Source organism: Ailuropoda melanoleuca, chromosome 12 (assembly GCF_002007445.2).
Source record: "Ailuropoda melanoleuca isolate Jingjing chromosome 12, ASM200744v2, whole genome shotgun sequence".
NCBI classification, from domain to species: Eukaryota; Metazoa; Chordata; class Mammalia; order Carnivora; family Ursidae; genus Ailuropoda; species Ailuropoda melanoleuca.
Window position 1 is genome coordinate 38,094,259 of NC_048229.1, and position 26,384 is coordinate 38,120,642.

At 38.5% G+C, this 26,384-nt stretch overlaps 1 protein-coding gene across 1 annotated transcript; it reads right to left on the bottom strand.

The window, feature by feature from the left end:
* Window positions 1-237: 237 nt before the first annotated feature.
* On the bottom strand, window positions 238-26,059 carry LOC100472979 (zinc finger protein 585A). Its single transcript, XM_019793385.2, has 5 exons — window positions 25,958-26,059; window positions 23,031-23,247; window positions 11,647-11,773; window positions 11,298-11,390; window positions 238-9,540 (listed from the first exon to the last, which is right to left on the bottom strand). The coding sequence occupies exons 2-5, from the start codon at window positions 23,106-23,108 to the stop codon at window positions 7,208-7,210; spliced, it is 2,631 nt and encodes an 876-aa protein (XP_019648944.1). The 5' UTR covers window positions 23,109-23,247; window positions 25,958-26,059; the 3' UTR covers window positions 238-7,207.
* Between the last annotated feature and the right edge of the window lie 325 nt (window positions 26,060-26,384).

Consider the following 26,384-nt stretch of genomic DNA (forward strand, 5'->3'; position numbering starts at 1 on the left):
GCCAAAGGCAGGTGCTTAACCGACTGAGCCACCCAGGCACCCCATGTTTATTGTTGTTTTAAGCCATTAAGGTTCTTTTTTTTTAAGATTTTATTTATTTAAGAGAGAGAGCACAAGAGAGCAAACACGAGCAGGTGGAAGGACTGAGGGAGAGGGAGAGAGAGAAGCAGACTCCCCACTGAGCAGGAAGCCCAATGGCTTGATCCCAGGACCCTGAGATCATGACCTGAGCTGAAGGCAGATGCTTAACTGACTGAGCCACCCAGGTGCCCTTAAGTCATTATGTTTTTGGTAGCTTGTTACATGGCAATAAATACTGTAGTCAGCAATGTATTATAAACGTGCCATTTTCCGGAATGTAATGGAACACACCACGGGTTCTCAGAATTGACATTAATTATGGTCGTATCTTTTTAAGTAATCTCTCCACCCAACATGGACCTGGAACTCATGACCCTGAGATCAAGAGTTGCATACTCTACCAACTGAGCCAGCCAGGCACCCCAAATATAGTCATAACCTTAATGTAATTCAAATGATTGTAATAAAGTAATGCTTACATTGTCCTGTTTCACAGATGGAAACAGAACACCAGTTTTTGTTTTAATAAATTATTTAATATAATAAATTATTATAATAAATATTTAAAAAGTACAATCATAATATCACTAAAGGAGTAATCTAATTGAGCTCGTTTCACAGAGGGGGAAAAAACTTCACCTCTAGAGGTGGCACTATCATTGTGTTAATATAGTCCAAACACCACTGACCTGAAGGTGGCAGAAAGCAAAAGGGAATACAGGATTTCTTAGCATCAGAGTTTGTGTTATTCACAATATCTTAATAATTACAGGCAAAGTATAAATAATGAGAGAAATTTTGATATAAATTAATTATACTTCAATAACAGAATCAATGTAATTGTGGAATTAAGTAAAATGGTTAATAATTGGTATGGTATTGTGTATGGTATCGTATGATGTATGGCATGGGAAGTGGGGTGGGGTGTGGTAGGGTATAATATAGATAATAGTCATACCAGCACTAGTACCCCCAATTGATGGCTGAGAGTGGAGGGCTCAGCCTATTCTGCTATTAGGGCAAGTGCCCATGACAATCATGGCTTTAACCTGACCTTGCCACAGGGTCAACACCTGCCAAGTTGTGTCATATTTATCGTCCAGCAAGGTGCCTGAGGCTGGGAAGCCTCAGCCCTGCCACCTTCCTCTTGTCCCCATGGTTTTATATCCTCTGGTGGTTCTTCTGGTCCTGGAGGAGGCAGGGCAGACCACATGGGATGATGGGATAAAGAACTGTTGGAGTGGATGCTAACAGGATGGCCCCTGCCTGTTGGTTCCCTGCTATTGTCCCTCTTCACTCTACATGTCCTGCCTATTGCAACCAGGAGTCTGAGTAAGGAGACATAGCATTGACCTTGTGGACGCTGGGGAAGATGCAGGTCAGATACACTGGGGAGGGGGAAGGATGGGGTGGTTGAGGTTGGGTGAGGAAGGGTTAGGGCTTAGATGTGCTGAGGTGTGGGAAGGGGCATTAAATCTTGAATCAGAGGACATGTAACCAACCTACCCTCCCTCCCTCAACCCCACCCCCCATGCATTTAGCTCATTCGGTATGGGGCACTTGGTCAACCTTGATGCTATTACTATCATTCATTCTTCCATTTAACAAACTTACACAGAGGGGCGCCTGGGTGGCTTAGTCAGTCGAGCATCTGACTCTTGGTTTCAGCTCAGGATATGGTGGATCATGGGATTGCCCCACCTCAGGCTCCATGCTCAGCAGGGAGTCTGCTTGAAGAGTCTCACCCTTTGCCCCTCCCCTGACTCAAGCAAGTTCTCTCTCTCTTGCAAATGAATGTATAAATCTTAAAAAAAAAACTTATACAGAGTGTCTATTTTGTGCTAGTGCTGTGTGCCTCGGACACAGTAGGAACAATACAAAGTCTGGGCATCACGAGGTTGACAGTTCAGTGGGGAGGGGTGAATGATAAACCAAAAACAAACATTTAACATCAGGTCAGATGGTGGTACTTGCAACACAAATATAGTACAAAACACAAAATGATCATAAGAAGTGTTACTTCACATACAATGGTTGAGGGACGGTAGCAGAGGATTCTCCAAAGAATGGAAAAGACAGCAAGCTGCATGGGCATTGGGAAATCAGAATACTCTCAGAGAACACAGCTGGGCAAAGTGGAGCAAGCTTCCTTGATGTTAAGAACAGCCAGTGTTGAGCTGTTGACATATAATAAAAATGTTGACCAGCTACAACTGCAGGCTCTCCAGACCATATGCTCCCTTTTATTATAGTTATAACTTTATACTATAAACATTAAATGTAAACATGTCAAAATATAAATAACTGAAGTGTTATGTGGAAGTTTGATATATTATAAAAATTACATAATTCAATAATTGTACAATACATATTATATATCATAAAATAAACATTTTATTTTAAGGAATATACAATAAATATAATGTGCTATATATTGTAAACATACAATATTATAATAGTATGTAATGATATGCACATATAAAATTATACAAACCTATTTATACTTATAATCTAATATCTAATCTTTTATCAAATATAATTTAAATTATCACATGGTAAAACAATACTTTTGAGATTCATCCACGTTGTAGCTGGTGTCAATAAATCGTTCCTTTTTATGGGTGAGTAGTATCCCCTTGTGTAGATATCCTACAATTTGTTGAATTATTCACCCACAACTCACATTTGAGTTGTTTCCAGTTTTTTTGGCAACTGAATATAGTTTCTGTGAACATTCGAATCCACATATAATTTTTCACTTCTATAAGTTAAATACCGAGGAGTGGGATTGCTGCATCATAGGGTTAGTATATGGTTAATTATAAGAACTTGCCAAATTTTGGTTCAGGGTGGATAAACCACTTTACCTTTCCAACAGCAATGCATGAACATTTCCATTGCTTTGCATCCTTGACAACTTTTGGTACTAGGTTTAAAAAATTCTTAAAGCCATTCTAATAAGTGTAGTGGTATCTCAGCATGGTGTTAATTTGCATTTTCCTGACTAATGATGTTGAGCATCTTTTCATCAGCTTATTTTCCATCCAGCCATGTGGATGAATCTCAAATACATCATAAAATGAGAGATGTCAGACTCAAAAGTAGATACATACATATGTACATACATACATATGGATACACATATATTTCTATAACATTGTGGAAAAAGGCAAAAATATAAAGACAAGAAACAGATCAAATTAGTGACTGCAAAAGGGTGGAAATAGGGAAACTGCCTAAAAACGGATAGGAATTTTGGGGAGTGAAGGAAACGTTCTCTGTCTTGATTATGGTGTTGATTACATAATTGTATGCATTTGTCAAAACTCAGAATTGCATACTAAAAAGGGTGAATATTATCTTATATAAATACCTCAATATACCTGACTTTAAAAATATCTCAGTACTACAGTATCATAAATACATGTAAAAGAGAAATAATTAAAAGTAACTCACGATAAAATAACATGTTTCCCTCTGTGAGGTTTGGGCCCAGCCATGCAGATGTTGGTCAGATGCTTCTGTTAATTTATAACTAGTAATGTTATTAACAGTAACAGGATACCCTCATTGGCCTCCACTAGCCCTGTTCCCTTAATAAACCCTGACTTATATTAAGTCACTTCATTCTCCATAAGTACATTTTATAGGTGAAGCAATGGAGGTCCAGAGGGAGTTTGCTGGGTTGGCCCGGAATCCCTCAGCAGATCAGTGTTGACACCAGGATTTGGATCCACATCCATAGCCTTCTCTATTCTGGTTGCATCATGTGAAGCTCAGCTTGTGGTCTCCTGATGCCCTCAGATCCTCTCTAGCCCACTCTGGGCCACTAACTCCCCCAGAGGGATCTATGAAGCTACAACCTCATCCTCAACCCTTCTCCCTCTTCCAGGTCTCCTGTCCATGCAAACAGTGGGGATGTGGAGAAGCAATGCTGGAGAACTTGCAGTAGCCACTCAGGGGCCTCATGAAGCAATGGAGGCAATGGGGAATCAGCATTATGTTAGTGGGGACCAATAGGGGAAAAGCAAATACTACCAGGATTTAACAGACGGGTCACAGATACTGTGTTACTGGGTAATGGGCATCAACAGACTTTTTGCTGGTTACTAATGCAGGTCCTACAGAAAGTGGGGGGAGTGGAGGCTCCAAAACGCAGGTCAATGTGGAGTTTATGGTGCATTATCAGTCACTGCCCTTACCTGTGGGGAGGGAAGCAGGTTAATGGCACTTACCAGTGTTCAGAGAAGTTACTGAGGGCATCACCACATGCTGAGTTGGGGATCATTACAGACTCTGCTAGGTGGGGAAATGGGAGGTAATTAGTCACCACTGTTGTGATGGACAAGTAATGGAGGGAGATCATAAACCATCCTACTAGAAGTATAGAGAAAGTATCAGAAGATATTATTAGTAGTTGGATGGGGAGTGGTGTATCAACACAGCTCCCTATTCTAAGGACTATAGTAAGTGGTCATCCGTCACTAACTTACATGAAAGTAGGAATAAATGTGAAGTATGGAGGCTGCTAGACTTTGTCACAAGTGAAGTAACAGGCATTATGCTGGAGGTAACTGTAGAGGAGGCAATGAGAAAATCTCCAGACACTATTTCCTGGAATTAAGGAGGGGTGATAAACATAGTAGTGGAGTAAAAGAGGGATAATGGGTGTCCAGATACTGTGCTAGGGTAGGATAACGGGGTCTCCAGACACTCTCTTGAGGGGTCAGCAAACATTGTCCTAAGTTGGGGCAGAATTGTGGGTTGCAAGACATTTAGAGAAGCCCCAGATACAGTATTGGATGAGATAAAGGGGTTAACAGGTTGCCCGCCATACACTGTTCATAGACAGAGAAAGGTGTATGGGGGAATCATCAGATACTGTGAAAGGGACCTAAAGATGAATCAGACACTGATCTAAAGTGGAGTAATAGGATGTGTCACAAAGCACTATGAAATTTAAGTGAGAGGGTTAAAGGGGGAATTCCCAGGCTTGCCCCCTTGACCAGGTTCTGTCCCAATCCTCAACCACTATGCTTTTGTTCACAAAGGCGAGAGCATCTCTGTACAACCCCACTACTTCCCACTCCCAGTTGTTACCAGTGGACTGACCTGGAAGAACCATTCTGCTGGTTCCAATTTGGCTGCCCAGCAGCTAAGTGTTCAGTCAGACACTCTGCCTGCATTTGAGAGGCCACTGCTGCCAGTTTTGGGTTGAACACCTATGCCCTGTTTGCTCTCAGCCCCTTCATACCATTAGCTCTGGGCCTGTCAGAGCATGAGGAGTGGGTCCATAGGTAAGGGTCTGGGGTGGGGTAAGGTTATGCACACTAGGGCAAAGTGCGCAGGCTCTTCTACAATGATTTCAGAGCTCACTGTGGTATTTCTGAATCATGGTAAGAAATCCTGGAACACCAAGCATCTATGTGGGATTTCCACTGTATCAGTTTTCCCTTCTTTAAAGTGGCTGGCATCAGGCCAAAAGGTTTATGGTGATGTTTCAGCTTTAGGGCCAGGAAGGAGGCACAGCCCAGGTAAAAACTAGAGATGGTGTTTTAGGCAAGTTGGTTCTCCCCATTGCAGCATCTTATGCTGCAATATAGAAAAGATCAAAGGGAAGTTGTGATGAACAGGGTCAACACTCCACGATGTGCATTTATGCAATGCTTGTTGTCAGGCACAGGTCAAGGCTCACAGTGGTGAACAAAACAGGGAAAAACATTCTAGTTTGGGAGCCAGAGACAAAATATACAAGGTATCATGGCAATAAGTTCTATGGAGAAGGATAAAGGATAGAGGGAAGGGGGCCAAAATTTTATACCAGGCAGGAAAGCACAGGGGCCTCTGTGAAAAGGTGCCATTGGAAGACATGAAGGAGCTAACAACACAGATATGAGGAACCTTTTTCTTCAAAGAGAGTGCAAAGGCCCTGAGGCAGGACCTGAACTGATATGTTTGAGGCACACGGGGAGAAGGTGCTTGTGGAGCCCATGGCATGAAGATGGACACAGAAAAGACTGAACAAATGTTGGTTTTTTTTAATATGAGTTACTGATTTGTTATTATTATAAATGTCAGGTCATTAAGGAAGGCAAATGAGCTGGAAGAACTATGACAGTAAAAGGGAGACTGGATGAAAAGTTGACCAAAATGACATGAAAATTCTTACTTCAGAAACTTTCCTGAGGGTAAGGGAGGTTCACAAAATGTTATGCTGGGAGCTAAATGAGATACTGGCAAACACAGCATCCTCAGCAGACACAGTGTTTAGCACTAATGCACTTATGGGTGTCAGAAGACAATGTGCTAGGGACTCATGAGGGTCAAAGACACTTTACTGGTAGATGATAAAGGGGGGTTACAAGTCATGATGCTAGAGGATAATGGGTCAACATACACTTTGAGATCTGTCTGTATACATAAAGAACTTTTTTACTGAGTTATCTCTTTCTTGATGGAAATACTCAGTGGGGGCTGGATACACACAACCATGTTAGATTCAACAGAAGAATGAAAAAAAAAAAACACCTGACACTGTTAGACAATGTGTTCTGCAGCAAACATCTCACAGAACTTAGGGTCTGTCACTATTGTATATATTATGTTGTTCTACCATTCAACTTTTTGGCACTTTACCTATTCCACAGTAAACAGAATTATCATTAACACGACATAACATAAACTTTCTTGTGCAGAATTTGGTAACAATGTTCCAACACATATATATATATTTATGTAGGCTCCATACCCAGCACGGAGCCTGGAGCCCAACACAGGGCTCAAACTCACAACCATGAGATCAAGAACTGAGCTGAGATCAAGAACTGGGCCCTCAACCGACTGAACCACCCAGGTGCCCGTTCCATCATATTTTTCATGAAAAGCCTTCTTCTAATCTGTCAAATTGACAAAATTACTTTTCTTCCAGTATGACTGCCTCAAGACTTAATGAAGGTGTTAACAATGTGGGAAGGGCCCCCTTCATTCAGGGCCCTCTTCTATAGAGTAATGCATGACATTTTGATGGGGTATTTCTACTTATGATAATATGCATATTTTCTGCTGAACAAATTCAATGATGTACAATCAGATCCGATTTCACTGAGGTTTTCTCATACTGTTCCTCTCAAGTGTGAATACTCTGATGGACACTGAGCACAGATTTCTGGACGAAGCCTTTCCCACAGACTACACACTTATAGGGTTTGTCTCCAGTGTGTGTTGTCTGGTGTTTATTTAAATTCGACCTATCTGTGAAAGCCTTCCCACACTCAGCACATACATAAGGCTTTTCTCCTGTGTGAATTCGCTGATGCACTTGGAGTTGTGATTTCTTAGTGAAAGATTTGCCACAGTCATTGCATTCATAAGGTTTCTCTCCAGTGTGAATTCTATGATGTATAATCAACTCTGACTTCTGTCTGAAGGTCTTCCCACATTCAGAACAGATGTACGGCTTTTCTCCAGTATGAGTTTTCTGGTGTTTACTGAGATTTGACCTGCCACTAAAGGCCTTCCCACAAACAGCACACACATATGGTTTTTCTCCTGTATGAATTGGTTGATGCACCAGGAGCTGAGATTTGGAGGTGAAGGATTTCCCACAATCACTGCATTCATAAGGTTTCTCTCCAGTATGAATTCTCTGATGGGTAATGAAGTTTGATTTCCGGATAAAAGCTCTTCCACACTCACTGCATACATAAGGTTTCTCTCCTGTATGAATTTTCTGATGCACAATGAGTATTGACTTCTGGTTAAAGGCTTTCCCACATTCATGGCATTCATACTGTCTTTCTCCAGTATGAATTTTCTGGTGTATATTGAGGTGTGACTTTTGCATAAAGGCTTTTCCACAGGTACCACATTCATAAGGTTTCTCTCCAGTATGAATTCTCTGATGTGTAATCAAGTCTGACCTTTGCGTGAAGGCCTTTCCACATTTAGAACATATATAGGATTTCTCTCCTGTATGAGTTTTCTGATGTGTAATAAGATTTGACCTGTTGGTGAATGCCTTCCCACATTTAGTGCACATATAAGGTTTCTCTCCTGTGTGAATTCGTTTATGTACATGGAGTTGTGACTTGGAAGTAAAGGATTTCGCACAGTGGCCACATTTATAAGGTTTCTCTCCTGTGTGAATTATTTGATGTGCAATCAAGTGAGCCTTCTGGATGAAGGCTAGTCCACATTTCATGCATACATATGATTTTTCCCCTGTATGAATTCTCTGATGCACTGTGAGTGCTGACTTCTGAGTAAAGGCTTTTCCACAATCTCTGCATTCATAAGGTTTTTCCCCAGTGTGAATTCTCTGGTGTATAATTAGTTCTGACCTGTACGTAAAGGCCTTACCACATTCAGTACATATGGAAGACTTCTCTCTAATTTGAACTTTCTTGTGTGTAATGAGGTTGGAACTATTGTTGAACATCTTCCCATATTCAGTATATATAAAGGGTTTCATTCTTGTGTGAATTCGTTGATGTACCTGGAGCTGTGACTTAGAAATGAAGGACTTCCCACAGTTATTGCATTCATATGGTTTTTCTCCAGTATGAATTCTTCGGTGTGCAATCAAGTGTGTCTTCTGGATGAAGGCCTGTCCACATTCAATACATATATAGGATCGCTCACCTGTATGAATCTTCTGATGCATCTTGAGTGTGGACTTTTGTGTAAATGCTTTGCCACAATCATTGCATTCATGGTGTCTCTCTCCAGTATGAATTTTTTGATGTATACTGAGATCAGAGTTATAAGAGAATCCTTTTCCACATTCACTGCATTCATAAAGTTTCTCTCCAGTATGAATTCTCTGGTGCCTTAAGAGAGAAGATACTTGGAAAAAAGCTTTTCCACATTCACTGCACTTATAGGGTTTCTCTCTAGTATGGCTTCTCTGATGTGTAATGAATTCTGGCTTCTTTACAAAAGCCTTCCCACAGTCGATGCATACATAGAGTTTTTCTCCTGTATGAACTTTCAGATGTACCCTGAGCTGTGACTTCTGGGTGAAGATCTTTCCAAATTCAGCACATTCATAAGATTTTTCCCCAGTATGAATTTTCTGATGTTGAGAGGGTGCTTGTTTATAGCTGAGGATTTTTCCATATTGATTATAGTCCCATAACTTCTCTCCTGTTGGAGAACACTCAGAGTCAGTATAGGAAGAAATTTTACTATATTCAGTAATCTTATTAATGTTCTTTGATGCACTGTTTCTATAATGACTGTGTAAATCTAAATTATGCTTCAAAGCATTTCCAAATGAGTCACATTGATAGGGTCTTTTTGGTGGAAGAATGTTTTGGCTCACATGAATTATTTTTCTAATGTCCTTATATTCATAATCCTTTGTAGTAAAAATTTTCTTGATGAAAGCAACATCTCTTAAAGTTTTGTTTTCTCTTTGCTGATAGCTCTCTCTCTGGTCACCAATCTGCCACAATTCTTCTAGAATGAAATACAACAAAATATCACTTGTAGCATCATCTTCCTTCTCAATGTAGAAAGAAGCTTTTTCAGAAATTCTCTGCTGTAACATTTAAAACCTAAACTCTCCTCAACGGAGAATGATGTTTTAGCTTGAAGACCAGTTAGTCTTTGAGTTAGCAGAGGCTAGAGGGGAGTGTCATATGGCTCATCCATGTTGAACACAGAGAAAAGGGTGAGGGTGACTCATCTGATGAAGAGGCTAGTGACAGTGGCAATAGGAAACATTCTGGGATATAATTCACTGGCTAGAGTAAATAAACATTATGAACATAACCCACCATGGACAGAAGTGGAAAAAGCAAGGCAAAGAACAAGATATACAGCACAGCAACATTTATATAAATTAATAATACCCGAAGTCACTTTAAATTTTAAAATATGCATACATTAAGAACTATGTCTCCATCATATAAAGTAATTGCCTATGGTGAGAAGTGAGATGGGTATGGGGAAAAGAAATGGTAATAAATCAAAAAAGAAAATACAGGAGTTCCATCCTTATCTGAAGGGGACATGTTCCAAGACCCTCAGTGGATGCCTGGATCCTCAGAAAGTAATGAACCTGATTTTTTTTTCCTTATTCAGTCAAGAACTTTCAGCTTTTCACTTAAAGGAAGCACTTTATGGATTCTCTATGGCATGTCGGAATTGCCACCATCACTACTTTTGTGCTTTGGGGCCACTGTTAAGTAAAATAAGGTTACTTGAACAGAAGCACTGCAATATCATAAGAGTCAATCTGATAACCAAGATGGCTACTAACTGACTAATGGTCAGGGCATGGATATGCTGAACAAAGGGATGATTCAACTCCCAGGCAGGATGGAGTGGGATGGCAAGAGATTTCATTATGCTACTCAGAAAGGCACACAATTTAAAACTTATGAATTGTTAATTTCTGGAACTTTCCATTTAGTATTTTCAGATTATGGGTGACTATTGGTAACTGAAACTGCAGAAAGTGAAATTACAAATAGGGCCAACTACTGTAATAGAGAATCTTTACCCAGACTGATGATGATAGTGTGCCCTGAATGAGGACCATGATTAAGCTCAAACTTCATCATGCGAAGTATAGAAATAAAACAATTACAAAAATCAATGAGGCAAAGAGACCCCAGCTAGGGTGAAGTCAACCCACATCAGAAGGAAAGATCAGAAAAGTACTCCTAAAGGTTAAGAGACAATTACCCCCAAGTCATCAGTTGGGTGAAAGGCATGGGGAATAAGGAAACAAGAAATCTTATGTCAGTGCCTATGGAGGAAATAGGAAGAGAGGCTGGTTGGAGTTAATGTTCTGAAGCATTCCATAGTGGAAAGAAAGACAGGGGACTACCAGAAGTGGGAGTGTGTGCCTTATAGTAACTTTGAAAGAAAGAAGATCCATGAATGCCTGAATGCATAAAGAATCCTGGACCATGGGGAAGGCAGAAAGATAAAGAATGTTTGAGAAAAGGAGCATAATGAAGAAAACCTGTAATGAGGCAGATTGGCATGTGATCCAGATTCCAAAAAGCTAATGAAAAAGATGAATAGGCATGATGAAGCCATTTGGTTATTTGAGAGGCCAATGTCAAGGGTCTTCAAGCAATACAAAAAAAAATTAAAGCCTTCCAAAAGAGTCACCTTAATAGCATTTCAAAGATGACAGTCTTTCTCAAGGCAGCTGAGATTTGCTTCCCTTTCTCCCATCTGTCTGGGTCACACTCACTCACCTGGACAGTTCTGATGTGGGCTCTCACCCTGCAATGCCCATGGCTCCTTTCCTTGCTCCAACATGAAAACTTCTGGTTGGGGAACTTCAAACCCTGTTTGTAAGAAATGATAAAGGACTGGATCCAGCTAATTGTGTTTCAAAGCGCAATCAATAAAGTCTTGTTCAATGAAGTTTGTTCTTCAGTAACGTAACCATATATTTCTGGGAACAGAGTAACATTCAGAATGCCCAAGGGGATAAAGAATCCTAGACAAATCAAGGACAAAACCATCATACTTCAGATGTCTCACAGCATTCAGCAACTGAGAATGGGAACACTCTGTGTGGACCCAAGTGACTGTGCTTACCTACAGAGAGCAGGTGACTGTAGGTCTCCAGCATCACATCCCGGTACAGGCTTCTCTGTGCAAGGTCTAGATGCTGCCACTCCTCTCTGCTGAAATCTACAGCCACATCCCTGAAGGACACCGATCCCTGTAAGGGCACATTCCTATTCAATGTGAATAGTTAGCTTTGGGGGATGGAAAGACTATATTTAGGAATATGGAATGTGGGTTTTGTTGTTAATTTACTTCCTCTTTTTAATTTTAAAATATTTTTTTATTTGAGAGAGAGAGAGCAAGAGTGGGAGGGGCAGAGGGAGAGGGAGAGAGATTCTCAAGCAGACTCCACTCTGAGTGCAGAGCCCGATGTGGGGCTTGATCTCATGACCCTGGAATCATGACCTGAGCCGACACCAAGAGTCGGACATCCAACCGACTACACCACCCAAGTGCCCCTACTTCCTCTTTTTAAAAACTCACCTCCCATTTCCCTAACATTTTATTATGGAAAATTTTGAACATATGGAAAATTTAAAAGAATCTGCATAGTAAAAACTGTATATCCACCACTCAGGATCTATCATTAACATTTTAGTCTATTTGTTTTATCACACATTTATCCATCCTTTTATCCATCCATCAATCCACCCTACTTATATACAGTTCAGAGTAAACTGTAAATGCCAGTACACTTTGTCCTAAATACTTAAGAATGCAAATCATTAACCAGAATGCAATATTTGTTTACCTTTCTTAAGGTAAAATTTACTCACAATGAAATGTACAAATCCACAATATATCATTTGAAGTTTTGATAAATACATACATCTGTGTAATACAGGAGTTTTTAAAAAATGGTTTTTCATACAGGGTGCATATTGAATATCTAGTTTTACACAATATTTTGTGGAAGAAAGAAATCCAATAAAGAATTTGTCATTTGTTCTACACTACAGTCAGTTTATTACTTTTCAAAACTGAAGAATGAAATAGGCTCTCTTTTAGTGTTCTAGCAAGTGGATGAATGACCCGTGATACAGTTTCTGAGCAATTTAGGAACAGTCATCATGCTAGTCCTGGGAACAAAGAAATGAATTATTTTTCTAATCTTCTAGCAACTTAAAAGTCCTAAGATTTAAAAGGAGGAAAAAAGAAGACACACGTTCACTAAAGTGTCAAAAAGTAAATCTCTTACGTAGAACACACTGAGAACCCAAAAAAGGGAAAGGTGTATTTGACATGGGGCTATAACTTTTTATTAGTTGAATTTAAGTTGAAAGATGATAAGTGTAGGGTGTCTGGGTGGCTTAGTCGGTTAAGCATCTGCCCATGGTTCAGGTCATGATCCTAGGGTCCTAGGATCAAGTTCTACACTGGGCTCCCTGCTCAGCGGGGAGTCTGCTTCTCTCTCTGCCCCCCCAACTGGTGTGTGGACTCTTGCTCTCTCTCGCAAAAATAAATAAATAAAATCTTTTTTAAAAAAAGGAAAAAAGAAACATGATAAATGTAATACAAAATGGAGGGTAGGGAAGGTCATTTCCCAGAGAAAACAAGTAAAGGTAAGGAGACAGGAAAATACATGATCAGTTTGGGGAACACTAAATAGCTCTATATAATGGAGAGAAGTCTACGTGTTATGTCTAGAAGGTGGTTATGGAAAAAACAGTTTGATCACAGAACAAGTAAGGATTTTTTACTTTCAGTAAACATAATTAATTAGATTTATATTATTTTTTTTTCATGTAAGATCCCTATTGCAGGATAACCAAATAAATGATGAGGAAAAGTTTCTTATAGAATGATGCTAGCTAATAAATGAATAAGTTAGGACAGAATTAGAATATCATAATTTTGTAATTCCTATGAAATAATGAATTTATTCAGTAATCATTAATGGTTGCTTAACTGTTTCAAGTGAAAGGCTGAAGAGAAGTTTACAATGGATGGACCAGCTAATAACATCTATATCCAATGATCAATTTTAACATTACAAAAAGAGAGAGAATCAAAAATTATGTACCTCCTGAAATGATAAAGTAATTGATTTCATTGTAACATCCATTAAGTATTCTTATCAAAGAAAAAGAAAAATCCAACCTGAATCTTTTAAGCCTCCGATGAAACAAATCATACATAAAGTGAAAGAAGAACATATTGAACAATATTAAGACTGAAATGTCAGCTAAATCCAGAAGGCAGCAAATGGCTCATTTCTTCAAAAAATAAATTACAATAAAAAAACAGTGGAAAGGAATCTTTTCTTTATTAAAAGAGACTTTAAGGGGTGCCCTGGGTCAGTTGGTAGAGCAGGTGACTCTTGATCTCAGGATAGTGAATCTGAGTCCCACATTGGGTGTAGATATTACTTAAAAATAAAATCTTGGAAAAAAAAGAGAGAGAGAGAATTAAGAGTCATACTAAACAAATCCAACTTGTAGACTTTGGCCCTTCACTAAAACAAACCAACATTAAAAAGACATTTATGACGCATTTTTAAAAACTCAAACAATAGGGGCGCCTGGGTGGCTCAGTTGTTAAGCATCTGCCTTCGGCTCAGGGTGTGATCCCAGAGTCCTCGGGCCGAGCCCCACATCAGGCTCCTCCGATGGGAGCCTGCGTCTTCCTCTCCCACTCCCCCTGCCTGTGTTCCCTCTCTCGCTGGCTGTCTCTCTCTCTCTGTCAAATAAATAAATAAAATCTTAAAAAAACACAAAAAGCCTCAAACAATAACCAGGTACTAGATGATATCTAGAAATTAGTTGTTTTAGGTGTGATAATGACTTACTGGTTATGTTTAAAAAAAAAAAAGAAAAAAGAATTCTTATCTCTTAGAGATACATGTCAAAGTATTTACAGATAAGAGAGGTGTTTGGGATTTGCTTTAAAATAATCCAGCAGCTAAAGGGGCAGGAGGGTGGTTTTAGATGGAATTAGAATGACAGAATATTGATGACTACTAAAGCTAGATGGTAAGCACAACAGATAAAGGGCTCCATATACTACTCTCTTTACTTTTGTATACATTTATTTCTTTTCATAATAAAATATTTTTTAAAAACATGATCCTCCATATTAAAAAAAGTTTAATCTGTAAATGCATAATTGAAGGAATGGCTATTTCTACCTGGAGTCATAAACGTTTTTTTAAAAAAGGATTATAGAAGGGGCGCTGGGTGGCTCAGTCAGTTGAGTGTCCAACTCTTGGTTTCAGCTCAGGTCATGATCCTGTGGGTTATGAGATGGAGCCCCATGATGGCTCTGTGCTCAGTGGGGAGTCGGCTTGGGGGTTCTCTCCCTCTGCCCCTCCCCCCACTCACCCCCCCACACACTTCCTCTCTCTTTCTCAAATAAATAAATAAATCTTAAAAAAAAAAGGATTATAGGGAGCTGAATACCCACACTCAGCAATTACAGAAACAGCAGACAGGAAATAATCAATGATATAGAATAAACAATAGGATCTAATCGATATTTATAGAATACTCCAACTAACAGCAGTCAAGTACACATTCTTTTCAAGCACCCATATAACAATGACCAAGACAGACCATAACCTAGCCTGTGAAACAAATGGCGACAAATTTAAAAGAATGGAAATGATACATAGTATCTCCAACCATAATGGAATCAAACTAAAAATCAGTAACAAAGACAACAGAAAAATCTGTTGGAATTATATTACAAAATAGTAACAAAAACTATCTAGAAAGTCACAAAACATTTGGAAATTAAACAACACATTTCTAAACCTGTATGTCAAAGAGGAATTCTCAGAAGAAATTTAGAAAATACACAGGACTGAAAGAAGCTGAAAATACAATGTATCAAAATCTGTGGGATGCAGATATAGCAATGCTGAAAGAGAAATTATAGCACTAAATGCTTACATTAGAAAAGGGAAAACAATCCTATTTAAAAATGGGCAGAGGATCTGAATGGACATTTTCCCAAAAACATACAGGAAGCCAAAAGGTACATGAAAAGGTGCTCAACATCACTAAACATTAGGGAAATGCATATCAAAACCATAATTAGATACCTTATACCTGTCAGAAGGACTATTATCAAAACAAAACAAAACAAAACAAAATAACAATTACTGATGAGGAAGTAGAGAAAAGGGAAGCCTTGTGCACTGTAGGTAAAAATGTAACTTGGGGGGAGGGGTGCCTGGGTGACTCCGTTGGTTAAGTGGCCAACTCTTGACCTCAGCTCAGGTCTTCATCACAGGGTCATGAGTTCAAACCTGCACACTGGGCTCCATGCTAAGTATAGAGCCTACTTTAGGAAAAAAAAAAAAAGTAAACTAGTGCAACCACTATAGAAAACAGTAGAGAGGTTCCTCAAAAACTAGAACTACCATATGATCCAGCAATTACGTGTCTGGGTATTTACCCAAAGGAAATGAAAACAAACCCAAAAAGATATATGCAGGGATGCCTGGGTGGCCCAGTCGGTTAAGTATCTGACTCTTGGTTTTGGCTCAGGTTATGATTTCATGGGTTATGAGATCAAGCCCTGCATTGGGCTCTGTGTTCAGCATGGAATCTGCTTGCGATTCTCTCTCCCTCATTTATTAAATAAATAAACCTTAAAAATATATATGTACCCCCATGTTACTGCAGCACTGTTTATAATAGCCAAGACATGGAAGCAACCTGTGTCCATCAATGGATGAATGGATAAAGAAAATGTGATACACATACATACACACACATGCACACACATACACACACAAAATGTAATATTTGGCCGTAAAAAAGGAAAGAAGTCTTGCCATTTGTGACAGTATGGATGGACCTTGAGGATATTATGCTAAGAGAAATAAGTCAGAGAAGTACAATTACCATATGATCTTATTTATATGTAAATCTCAAAATGAAACAGAACAAAATTTAAAAAGTCACAGACACAGGGGCGCCTGGGTGGCTCAGTCGTTAAGCGTCTGCCTTTGGCTCAGGGCGTGATCCTGGCGTTCTGGGATGGAGCCCCACATCAGGCTCCTCCACTGGAAGCCTGCTTCCTCCTCTCCCACTCCCCCTGCTTGTGTTCCCTCTCTTGCTGGCTGTCTCTATCTCTCTATCTCTGTCAAATAAATAAATAAAATCTTTAAAAAAAGAAAAAGTCACAGACACAGAGAACAGATTAGTCGTTACCAGAGGTGGGGGATGGGTAGTTGGCAAAATGGGTGAGGGCAGTCAAAAAGGTAAACTTCCAGTTATAAAATAAATACGGGGCTATAATGTTGCAGCATGGTGACTATACTTAGTAATACTATATTGTATATATGTTATATTGTATATATGTTAATTAGACTTATTGTGGTGATCATTTCATAATATATACAAGCACCATATTATGTTATATACCTGAACCTAATATAATGTTATATGTCAAGCACAAATCAACTGAAAAAAGGAAAGAGGAAAATTGTTAAATCACTGATCTAATTCCTACCTCAAGAAACTAGAAAAAGAGCAAAACAGACTCAAAGCAAGCAGAAGAAAGAAAATAATAAAGAGCAGGCGTCAATGAAATTGAAAAAAATTTTTAAAAAACACAAGAAAAATCAATAAAACACAATTCGGTTATTTGACAAAAATCAATAAAATTGTAAGCTTTCTTGACTGACCTAGTAGTCAAGAGACTGGCAAAAATAAAAAGAAAATACAAATCACCAGTGTCAGTAATGAAATAAATATCAATATAGATCTAGGGGCGCCTGGGTGGCTCAGTCGGTTAAGCGTCCAATTCCGGTTTCAGCTCAGGTCACGATCTCAGGGTCCTGGGATTAAGCCCTGCATCAGGCTCCACATTCAACACAGAGTTCCCTGCTCTTCCCTCCACTCATGCTCTCTCTCTCAAATAAATGAATAAAATCTTAAAAAAAAAAAATACAGATCCAGCAGCCATTTAAAGGAAAATAAGAGACTATCAAAACTCTATGCTAATAGACCCAACAATGTAGAATTGTACCACTTCTTCAAAAACTACAAACTATCAGAAGACAACTATTATGGAATAGAAAGGATGATGATCTTATAACCATTAAATTAAATTCTTAATTTAAAAGTTCCTGAAAAAAGACATCTCCAGGCCCAGGTAGTTTTACCAGAGAATTCTACTAAATATTTAAAGAAGAGGTTTTTTTGTTTTTGTTTTTTTACACAGAGTCATTTTTACACAGTCTCATCTAGAAAGTAAAAGAGAACACTTTCCAAATAATTTTGTGAGGCCAGCATTACTCTGATATCAAAATTAGACATGACAACACAAAATAGACCACTACAGGACAATATATCTCACGAACTTAGATGCAAACATCCTCAACAAAATATTAACAAATTACAACCAGTAATGAGCAAAAAGAATCATGCACCACCACTATACTATATTTTGCAATGCCTTTTGAGGATCTGTACTTGTTTCAAAATAATGAAAAAGAGGGGCGCCTGGGTGGCTCAGTTGTTAAGTGTCTACCTTCGGCTCAGGGCATGATTCCAGGGTCCTGGGATTGAGCCCCACATCAGGCTCCTCTGCTGGGAGCCTGCTTCTTCCTCTCCCACTCTCCCTGCCTGTGTTCCGTCTCTCACTGGCTGTCTCTCTCTCTCTGTCAAATAAATAAATAAAATCTCAAAAAATAAATAAATAATTAATTAAAAAAATAAAAAAGATTTAAAAAATATACTGAAGAAGGTGTATTCTCAAAACAGAGCATTTCAGAATAGGCATGAGTGGATAGTCAGTCATGAGATCCCTGCACAATTCATGTGAGACAATATGAATTTCTTACTTACCCAAAGTTAAGGCTGGAGTAGTAAAGCTATAGAAGGGATTATAATGAGATAAAATTTTTATCAGGTGTGAAGGTGAGAAAAAGGGACTCAATTATCAGTTATTCAGTACAACTGTTGATTTGTACATATTGAAATTTAGGTGATAAGACATATACGAGGATGTACGCTAAGTAGTTAAATAGAGAGCTAGTATGGAGATGAAGATTCAGGAGTTGTACATACAGGGCAGGCCACCATATTCAGGGGAGGGAAAGAGCATACAGGAAGGGCAAGGATAGAGAAAGTATATCTATATCTGTGGAAGGTATATCTTAGATTTTTTAATATCTAAAATTATGATTTTTTTATTTCTTCATTTAATTGCGGTCAGAAATGAGTTTGCTTCTTTGTGATGTGCTGATTCTGTTTATGGGGCTTAAAACATTGTCATTTCTTTGAAAATGTTCCCTATATACTTGCGAAGAATACATGTGCTCCAATTTTTCTCTTTCACACACTTTCATACTGATACCCTACATATACCAAAACCCCAGCCCTCAAACCCAATGTCATCAGAATTTAATGGGGTATAAAGATGTCATATTAATAGCTTTGACTCCTTACCAAATGAGCTTCTTTTTTTTTTTTTTTAAGATTTTATTTATTTCACAGAGAGAGACAGCGAGAGAGGGAACACAAGCAGGGGAAGTGGGAGAGGGAGAAGCAGGCTTCCCACTGAGCAGGGAACCCGATGTGGGGCTCAATCCAAGGACCCTGGGATCATGACCCAAGCCGAAGGCAGATGCTTAATGACTGAGCCACCCAGGCGCCCTCCGAATGAGCTTCTTATAAACAGTTTGTCCAGGAAAAAATCTCCTCAAAGATAATAATAAACATCTCCTGATGTACAACAATACTATAGCAAAAAGAATGAGAGGAAAAAAAAAGAAATTAAAAGGAACATGCTAGAAATAAATTGCCACAATATAGAAGAAAACACATTCACCATGATTTCAAGGAATTCACTAAAACAATTAAGTACCTAAAATAAATAGGAATCTAAGAGTCCAAGGAAGAAATAATGGGCAAACAGGCTAAAGAAAATGGTTATGTAAATTAAAAAAAAATAAATTGGCAGAACTCAGTAAAGAAGTGCAAATGAAAAGCAACACAGAAATGGGAGGTCTCTCTGAAAGCAATAAAACACCATGTGAAAACACAAAAAGTGGCAAGGAGCAGATTAAGACAAGTGAGCAACATGAAATGGAAATAAGGACTTTTAAAGGAAAATAGAAAAAAAATAGAGCTCAATAAAAACCATCTAACAAACAAAAGAATCCTGGAAGTGGAAGCACAGAACTTTTATCATTAGTCACAGTATAAATTTTTTTTAAAGATTTTATTTATTTATTCAACAGAGATAGAGACAGCCAGCGAGAGAGGGAACACAAGCAGGGGGAGTGGGAGAGGAAGAAGCAGGCTCACAGCAGAAGAGCCTGATGTGGGGCTCGATCCCATAACGCCGGGATCACGCCCTGAGCCGAAGGCAGACGCCTAACCACTGTGCCACCCAGGCGCCCCAGTCACAGTATAAATTTAATAGATATTGTCTAAAACAAAAGATTAAAAGATTTAGTTCAAAAAAAAAAAGAGAGGGAGGCAAACAATAAGAGACTCTTATCTATAGAGAACAAACTGAGGGTTGCTGGAGGAGAGGAGGGCAGGGGATGGGCTAGATGGGTGATGGGGATTAAGGGGGCACTTGTGATGAGCACTGGATGTTACATGTAAGTGATGAATCACTAAATTCTGCTCCTGAAACTAATATTACACTATATGTTAACTAACTAGAATTTAAATAAAAACTTGAAATAGTAAAAAAAAAAAATTGAGTTCAAGATGTTAATGTGATAAAGATCACATTAAAAGAACCAACCATATAGAAAAGAATCCAAACCTTCAAAATTACCAGAAGGGACACAGAACCCAAGCAAGAATACAGAGTATAAGGTGAAAGATACATAAAAAGTATCTTTATCAGGAATGTACGCAAAATACATCTTTCCAAACTGGTATACAGAACAAGTGCACAAGGACTCTGAAGGATGACAGTAAAAGGATGAGCAAAAGACTTATCTGGAAATGCCAACTGAAAGGAAACAAGAACCTCCATCTTAATATCAGAGCTGAATTTTAGGGAAAAAATATTAAACAATCCAAAATTAATTTCAGACGTCATTACTATCACCACACCAAATTTCATAGCATCGAAGTTTATGAACAGAAACTACAGATAAATATAGGCAGAAATATATTTGTGGTGGGAAACAATCTCTCTCAGCTCCAACAGGTAAAGTAAAAACAAAATGAAACAAAACAAAACACACTGTACAAACCTCACAACTATGTAAGATAGCTTATTGATAAGACAGCAAATTCTGTATCCTGAAACATTCACATCCCTATATAACATTCAGAAATATTGAACATAAAATTTGCAAACACACACACTTTACACAGAACTTAACACCAGGGCAAATAAATCTCTCCAAAGCTGCAATCATAATTTTATTAAAAGTAGAATTAGCTTAAATGACAATCTTAATATCTAAAAGTGAAAATGTGGTAAATAGTGAAGATCTGGTGAGAAATTTAATATGTTCCTAGAAATTCACCCACTCCATCTAGATTTTTATATTTATTTGCATATGACAAATTATTTTTCTAAATTATTTCTGAACACTGTTTTGCTGTATATCTTATCTTTTGATATATAGCAGTTTTATTATTTTTGATATATTTTATTATTTTAACTTTGGAGTGGACTGCTGAGAAAACAATGTCTGTTTCACATGTGTCCCTATGATAAACCCTATTTGACCACTGTTTTCATGTATTCTTGAATTCAGTTAGTTAATACATTTATGGCTTCTGAATCTATGTTCATAATTTCCAGTTCTTTTACTGTTCTTGACTGGTTTGGGCATCAAGACTAACATAGTAAACAAAATAAAACAAACACCACAAACAAAGTTGGGAATAATTTTAGATATCAACTTTACCTAAAACTTTGGCATAAAGATCAACTTAATCCACATGACGTTTTCCACCATTTTTGACTGTGTAGGAATTGTTTGATAAACACTTTAATTTCTTCAAGGCCTTCTGAACCATCTGTATTTACCAATTTTGACATTTATTTTTTTATAAAAGTATATCCCTTTTGTTTAGGTTTTCATATTTTTGTACGATTTTGTATAATATTCATTCAAGATTGTTTTAATCTTTGATAAAGAAGTAACCATCTCTCCTGTTTTGTTACATACCCCAGTGTATCTTTACTCCCTGTTCCTGATCACCACATTCAGAAGCCACTTATGCTTCTGTCGAACATCTTCATCAATTATGTTTGTTCTCTACGTGACTAATTTCTTCCTTTATCTTATTGTTATTTTCTAGTCCTTATTGTTATTTTATATTCATTGAATTCTTTTTCTAACTTCTTCAGTTCTAAATGTTACTCATACCTTAGGTCTTTCTCCCCAAAACTTCCAGGATTCCTTAAAAAGGCCTTTAAATCTATATTTTTCCCCTCTATCTAGAGTTTAGCTTTGCTACATAAACTTTAAAATGTAATTCTTTATTTAATTGAAATTAAACTCAAGGAATTTTCTAAGATCCTTTATGGTTTTCCCTTTAAAGAATATTTATGTAGAAAAAAATTTAAAGTTTTCAGATACGAGGGTTTCTTTTGCTAGCCTTTTATTTTTTTTAAACTATTTTTTAAAAACTGTGGTAAGGGGCGCCTGGGTGGCACAGCGGTTAAGCGTCTGCCTTCGGCTCAGGGCGTGATCCCGGCGTTATGGGATCGAGCCCCACGTCAGGCTCCTCTGCTATGAGCCTGCTTCTTCCTCTCCCACTCCCCCTGCTTGTGTTCCCTCTCTCGCTGGCTGTCTCTATCTCTGTCGAATAAATAAACAAAATCTTTAAAAAATAAAAAATAAAAAAAAATAAAAACTGTGGTAAAATGTACATAAAATTTACCACTTTAAAATGTACAGTTCAGATATTAAGTCTATTCCCAACGCTGTACAAAAAGTCTTTTACTTTGTATTTCTAATTTAATGCTCTTGGTTACAGAGGAAAATCAACATTATAGCAAAGTTTCATATTTTTTGTCTGCCTGGATTAATGTTTTTGGAAGTAGTTCATAAAATAGATCAATGAAGAACCAACATCTAAAAAACAAATTTAAAAAAAAGAACAGAGAAATATTTACTTATGTGGGGAGAAAGAGTTTAAGAAGAAATAAAGAAATACTTTCAGAATTGTGCACAAAAATGATTTCTAATCAGGAATATTACCCTCAGCCAAAGATCAACATAGCATGAAAACAAAAGAAAAGGCAATTTTTGACAGTCCACCTCACCACTGTCATACAATTGGCCTCTGGATCTGGAGACACCCATGTGTTGCTCATTCTTGGCAGAAAGATCAAGGTTTGCTTCAGGGAAGTAAAAGAGTCTGGTTGCTTCCTGTGACCCATCTGCCGCTGCCCAGAGGCTCTGGTGTCATATCGGAGATATCTACTCCCAGGATGAATCCCTTCCCCCTGGAATTCATCCTTCTCACCTCATATGAATTGTCACGTTCCTCTGGATCCAGGACCAGGGATTTCTGGGGAGAGGTCCGATTAGCTGACATGGTCATGGTAGGTCTCAAACTTTATTCTCTCAGGAGCCTAAAGCTTTGTAGACATCTGTAAACTCAAGCAGAGCTGCTGGAGAGAGGCAAGCTGGAGTCTGGAGAAAGATCTAATCCAGGGGCTCCCCAGAGACACCAAAAAAACCTAGAAAGACAATGTCCACATGGTCAGATACTAGATATCCATCACACAAACCTTCATGTGAACACCAAGGTGAAGGTCCCTGAACTAGACACAGAGCAGAGGCTCTCAAACCTACGTGTGCATTCAAAACACTTGGAGGACTTCTTAGAATACAGTTAAAAATCCTGAACCTCACTCCCAGTTTCTGATTTAATAGGCCTAGGGTAGCAATTGTTTTAGTCCAGTTAGGCTGCTGTAATAAAATACCACAGACTGGGTAGCTTATAAACAACAGAAATTTATTGCTCACAGTTCCAGAGGCTGGAAAGTCCAAGATCAAGGAGACATTATAGTCACCTTTTAGTCAGGGGCCTCTTCCTGGTTCATAGCCAGCACCTTCTCACTGTGTCTTCACCTGGTATAAGGGGCTCAGGAGCTATGTGGGATGTTTTATAACAGCACTAATCATTTATGAGTGCCCCACCTCCATGACCTAATCAGTTCCCAAAGGCCTCACCAACTAATATGATATTTCTGAAGATTAGGATTTCAACATCAAAATTCTGGGGGAACACAAACATTCGGACCATAGCAGGGCCTAAGAATTTGCATTTCTAAGTAGTGCCCAGGTGCTGTTGATGCTGCTAGTCCAGGCACCACACCTTGAGAACCAGTGCTGTGGAGAACATAAAGTTTAATGAAACCTGTGATGGGAATTAGTCATGAGATATGGAGTAATATTACTTAAAATCTGAACTGCAGCTCTGCTGTCTTTCAGCTATGAGAATATGAAGAAGTGCCTTCCATGCTAGTTTCAAAAATGAGGATGGAAGTATCTATTTCATAGAGTTATAAAAATTGAATGAGATGATGCTCATAAAGTATTCAACATCTCCCTGGCACACAAGAAGCATGTAATAAATATCAGCAATTACCATTCTCTATTAGATATTAAAACTTAATATAAAAACAATGTAATCAAACAGAGACAACAACAGCTCAGACAGTACTGACATATATATAACAAAAATAACATCTAACTGAGTGTGCACAGGACATTTATTGTGTAAGTGACACTGATATAACTGACCATCCACCTGGAAAAAAAAAAACCTATATCCCCATCACACATTATACATTAGACTGAACTCCAGTAGGACTAAACATTTAAGTATATGTATTTTATAAACCCCAAAATATATTTAAATAAATTTTAGTAGTATATGTTTGTATGAACATTGTGGTGGGATGGGAGAGATCCTTATTACACATGTGAGAAAAACCAGAAGCTATTAAAGAAAGAACAGGTATTTCTGGCTAGGTGATATTTCTTAATTATATACTAAAGTACACTTTAAAAATAAAAATGAAGAAATATACATATAAAATTTCAATATGTAACAGTAAGTTATCTCTAAATTTTAAAAAAAATCTAGCAATCAATATGGAAAAAGAAGCCCAGAAAAAAAATCTGAACAGAGTACATGAAAATTCACAAAAAGGAAATTTAAAAGGTAATTACTAAAAAGATGCCAATTTTACTAACAGGAAAAGTGCATTACAGCAATTACATATAATTTCTCCTAGGAATAGTAAAAACTTATTTATTTCATTTTATTTTATTTTTTAGGTAGGCTCCAACCCCGTCGTGGAGCCCAATGCAGGGTCTGAGCTCACCACCCCGAGATCAAGACCTGAGCCAAGATTAAGAGTCGGTAGCCCAATCGACTGAGCCACGAAGGTGCCCAGTAAAAACTTATTTTAAAAAATCCAGTGCTGGAAAGCATTTAGGAAATGACCCATTTTAAAAATTAATGGTGGGAGCTTGAATTGTTATGGTATCTTTATTTACTCATATATATTATTAAAAATAAGCAACTGTGGGGCGCCTGGGTGGCACAGCGGTTAAGCGTCTGCCTTCGGCTCAGGGCGTGATCCCGGCGTTATGGGATCGAGCCCCACATCAGGCTCCTCCGCTATGAGCCTGCTTCTTCCTCTCCCACTCCCCCTGCTTGTGTTCCCTCTCTCGCTGGCTGTCTCTATCTCTGTCGAATAAATAAATAAAATCTTAAAAAAAAAAAAAAAGCAACTGTTCCCAATAATAGTTTCAAATATACAAAGCAGATACTGACAGAAGGAAGGGCTAGTAGACAAATCACCACTCCAGTGAGTTTACCTTTCTCTGGAATTAATTAAGCAGACAAAATAAACTGAGAATATACATGAAATAATACAATAGAGAACACACATTGTTTTCACCTAATAGATGTGACATTTATGAAAACCGACCAAGAACTAGACGGTAAAGTAATTTTTAAACTCGAGCATTACCCAGAGGCATTATATGAAATGGACAACGCACTTCTAAATAACTCATGGATGAAAGGAAAAAAATAACTAAAAATTTAAAAAACCCAGTACTTAGCTTTGAACAATATGCTACACATCAAAACTTATGAATGTTTAGAAAGCAAGCTCATCACAGACCCCACCGACCCCCATAACTGACTAAACAGCTCAATGACAACTGACTCCCATCACTGAGCCCACAAATCCCACACTCATCTCAAAGATCCCCATCACTGACCCAAGAGACTCCCATCACTGCTCTCACAGCAACAGACGCCACAGACTCTTCACCACTGAGCCCCAAACCGCCATCACTCACTCTGTGGACAACAACCCCATCATTGACCCCACAGAATCCCTTATCACGAGCGACCAAAATTACCTCGGAGACCTCTCGGAGTTAAAATGCGAAAACACTCCAGACACCAGCGGCGAAAAGCCTTTGAGGACCATTTCCGCTTCCGGTCTGGCCTGTAGGACCTCCTCTCCCGGACCATAGCTAGTGCGCATGCTCTGAGTACGTCGGAAGCCTCATATGCCAACAGTTAACATGGCGCAGTTCCTATAAGAGAGGCTGTCGGGCAGAGAACATGGCCTCGCTCAGTAGTGCTTCTGCGCGCGAGCCGCCATCCCTGAGGCGTGTCCGTTCCGTACAGTGGAGGAATAGGCCTCCCGCGGGTTTTCATAGAGCGAGGCCGGGATTGTCACACGGAATGTCGAGGTAGCCTTCAGGGAGGGAGAGGTATTGGCGATGGGGTCTGGTACTCTGTGTTGTATTTGGAAAACCTAATTTGCCTCTAGGTATACGG

Coding starts and splice junctions, on each gene's coding strand:
- LOC100472979 (XM_019793385.2), bottom strand. CDS start 23,108: ATGACCATGTCAGCTAATCGGACCTCTCCCCAGAAATCCCTGGTCCTG. Junction 11,774..23,030: donor AACGTGACAATTCATATGAG/GTGAGAAGGATG, acceptor GTGCCCTTACAG/GGATCGGTGTCCTTCAGGGA. Junction 9,541..11,297: donor CCCACATCAGAACTGTCCAG/GTGAGTGAGTGT, acceptor ATTTCATTCTAG/AAGAATTGTGGCAGATTGGT.